The 3,367-nt window shown below is 48.3% G+C and overlaps 1 protein-coding gene across 1 annotated transcript; it reads left to right on the forward strand.

The window, feature by feature from the left end:
* Positions 1–2,133: 2,133 nt before the first annotated feature.
* Positions 2,134–2,949, forward strand: olig2 (oligodendrocyte lineage transcription factor 2; the record flags this gene model as incomplete). The annotated part of the gene is made up of 1 exon (XM_079231274.1): positions 2,134–2,949. One exon carries the CDS (start codon positions 2,134–2,136, stop codon positions 2,947–2,949), a length of 816 nt encoding a protein of 271 aa, XP_079087400.1.
* Positions 2,950–3,367: the final 418 nt, after the last annotated feature.

A 3,367-nucleotide genomic window follows, 5' to 3' on the forward strand; every position in this document is an offset into this window, starting at 1 on the left:
TTAACGGGAGGAGGAAACGAGCAGAAAAAAATACAATATATAAATAAAGTGTGTGTGTGTGTGTGTGTGTGTGTGTGTGTGTGTGTGTGTGTGTGTGTGTGTGTGTGTGTGTGTGCCTGACCTTGATTTTGTGACATCATTGGTGGACTGATGTGACACCGGACTCACGGTTACGGAAAGATATCCATCTGTGATTGGCTGAGCAGGTGACCGTGAACGGGACCGCCCTCGAGCATTTGTTCCGGTTAACTGTTCAACCAACACGTTTTACATCAGTGCGCATGAGCGAGGAAACGGCTCAAAGGCTCAGTTCTAACGGGACCGAAACTGACACAGACAGCTACAGAAACATAGAAATATGTTACATTTTAATAAATAAAAAAAAATGTAATCAAAGGCTACGTATAAAAAGAATGTAATAGAAAAGAAAATTAGGCAAGAGGTAATCATTTGTATTTATATGTCTTTTTATTTTCAAACTAAAGAAAATCTCATCACATTTTTTTTATTATTCTAAATAAATAAAAAAAACACGGTTCAAACTCATCCTATACATATATGACAAAAAGCCATCACTACTCAAATTTATTTCTTTATATTTTACATGTATATTTCGGATCAATACTCGGACGCAGACAGGACGTCCCGAGCGCAGACCTGTGAAAAACAGATAAACTGGTGCAGGCAATTAGCGCCGGTGGCGTCTGACCGCGCAGCCTGCGGGACAAAGCCGCTGTCACTCTGAGTTACGTCCGAGGGCAAAGCACCGGTTTGGGCCCGTATGTCCGCCGCAGGCCGCGCGGCAGCAGATCGCTCACTGCGGACTAATTGAAACGTTGCGGATCATAACCGTTAGAAACAATTTTGCACACTTCATTAATTAACGTTAAAGATGCACTTTAGCAGCAGCTGCTGGCCGACAGCGGGTCACAACGGAAAAACAGCACATTAACAGCAACACTGCGAGCGGGAAACATATTGCGCCGCTTATCAGTAGCGACCCCGATATCACTGCTCTGTTGGAGGGGCTGATTAAAAAAAATATATATATATATATATATATATTATATATATATATATATATTATATATATATTATTATATAGACATTAAAGACATAAGAGCTGAGGAACGAATTTTAGATTAAAAATAATGACGAAAATATTGTGTCGGAAAAAAAGGATATGAAAGACAGGGAAAAAATCGACTAAAGTGTTTTCAGCCACATAAGTTTCAATATAAAATTAATTGAATCCAATTAATATTTAGTTTTTTTAAGAGGTGGGAGTTATTATATTAATTGTTTCCGGGTATTGGATCATAAAGACACATTACTATTCACTTCTGAGAGGGGAAAAAAAAACGTGGCTTATCATCTGTGTTATTACAATAAAATCCGTCCGCACGCGGGCCAGCATTTCCACAAGAAGGAGCCATATGTAGGAGGGAGTGTGTCTGATTTCACTTAATGCTGTGTGTTGGTATAATTACATCAGGCTGGAGGACCGTCCTCCTCTCCCTCCTCCTCCTTCCTCCCTCTCCTCCTCCCCGCACGCAGCTGATTGGCCGCCGGGTTGTCGTGGTGACCCGGCCTCTGCGCGGCTCCATCCCGGCTATAAAGCCCGCGGTCGCACGCAGGCGTGCCAAATGGGCTGTCAGATGCGATTTCGGAGTAACAAGTGGATTTGACGTTTATAGGTTTTCTCACCCTTCGCGCTTGGAAAACACTCGTGGTACGTGTTGATTATTATTATTATTTATGTTTATATATTACGATGAGAATGTGGGTGTATCTCCTTCTGCTCGACTTGACGCTGACACACAGCGTGGGAGAGAGATGGACGCACTGATGGTGTGTGTTAGTCCTCATGTAATGATCAAATATCAATACAAAGATTTGTTCTTTTTTTTAAGTCAAGCAAATTTGAAAGAAATGTTTTTGCTACTATCGTCATAATACTTTTCTGCAGGATTCAGGGGACAAATGTCAATTAAAAAAAAATATGATTCTGTCAGTCCGACTTTATAATGCTGAATTAAACGGATTACATCTCAACACGTTTTAACTGAAAAGTCGCTGTGAGTGAATTAACGAGGCTTCTCCCTCCGCAGCTCACCGTGCTGGACACAGACCATGGACTCGGATACCAGCCGCGTGTCGAGCAGACCCTCATCTCCCGAGGTGGACGACATCTTCCTGGCCACCCTCAAGAAGTCGGTGCACGGCTTCACCAGCGTGACCTCGGCGCAGAGCGACCACCTGGCAGAGCTCGCGGGCCTGCGCGGCCTCACCGCGGCCGACGAGGAGGCCCTCGCCATCCACCTGGCCAAGAAGGACCACAAGCTGCTGACGGAGAACGAGCTGCAGACCATCCGCCTCAAGATCAACAGCCGCGAGAGGAAGAGGATGCACGACCTCAACGTGGCCATGGACGGACTCCGGGAGGTCATGCCTTACGCGCACGGGCCGTCGGTGCGCAAGCTCTCCAAAATCGCCACCCTGCTGCTGGCGAGAAACTACATCCTGATGCTCAGCAACTCGCTGGAGGAGATGAAGCGGCTGGTGAGCGAGATCTACGGCAGCGGCGGCGGGCACCACGGCGGCTTCCACCCGGCGGCCTGCGGGACTATGACGCACGCAGGGCCCGTGCCGGGACACCCGGTGATTTCCCACGCGTCGCACCCGGCGGTGCACCACCCGCTGCTGCCGCCGGCCGTGTCCGCCGCGCCGCCCGGCATCTCCGCCGTGGCCTCGGTCAGAGCGCACCACCACCACCACGGACTCCTCAAGGCGCCCGGGGCCGGCGCGGGCCCGCTGGGCAGCAGCTTCCAGCACTGGGGCGTGGGCACCGGGATGCCGTGCCCGTGCAGCATGTGCCAGGTCCCGCCTCCGCACGTGAGCAGCATGAGCGCGGTGCCCATGCCGAGGCTGGCCGGCGACCCCAAGTGACTCCAGGCTTAAAGTGGAGACGGACTTGTTTTTGGGGTTGTCACTGACTCTCTCTCTCTCTCTCTCTCTCTCTCTCTCTCTCTTCCACGTTGTTACTCTTTTTTTATTTATCTATGTCGCTGAATCCGTTGCGTCGCCGGAGCCAGTAAAGACTCTTTTCCTCCTCACTGTGACTTTTGGGGTTTTTGCAAACTAACGTAGCGTTTTATGGTAATTAACCTCAACTGTAACAGGTGTGTCTTCTTACTGGACACCTCTGAAGGCCCGGGCATGTGTGTGTGTGTGTGTGTGTGTGTGTCTCTGCAGATATTTAAAAATCAAATTGATTTTTGTCTTCCTGTGGGCCCAAATCCAACCTCAAGTATAGAGTGTAAATATGTAGATGGATTATTCATATATTAGAGTCTCGTTACACATG

This window comes from Taurulus bubalis, assembly GCF_910589615.1.
Source record: "Taurulus bubalis genome assembly, chromosome: 15".
NCBI classification, from domain to species: domain Eukaryota; kingdom Metazoa; phylum Chordata; class Actinopteri; order Perciformes; family Cottidae; genus Taurulus; species Taurulus bubalis.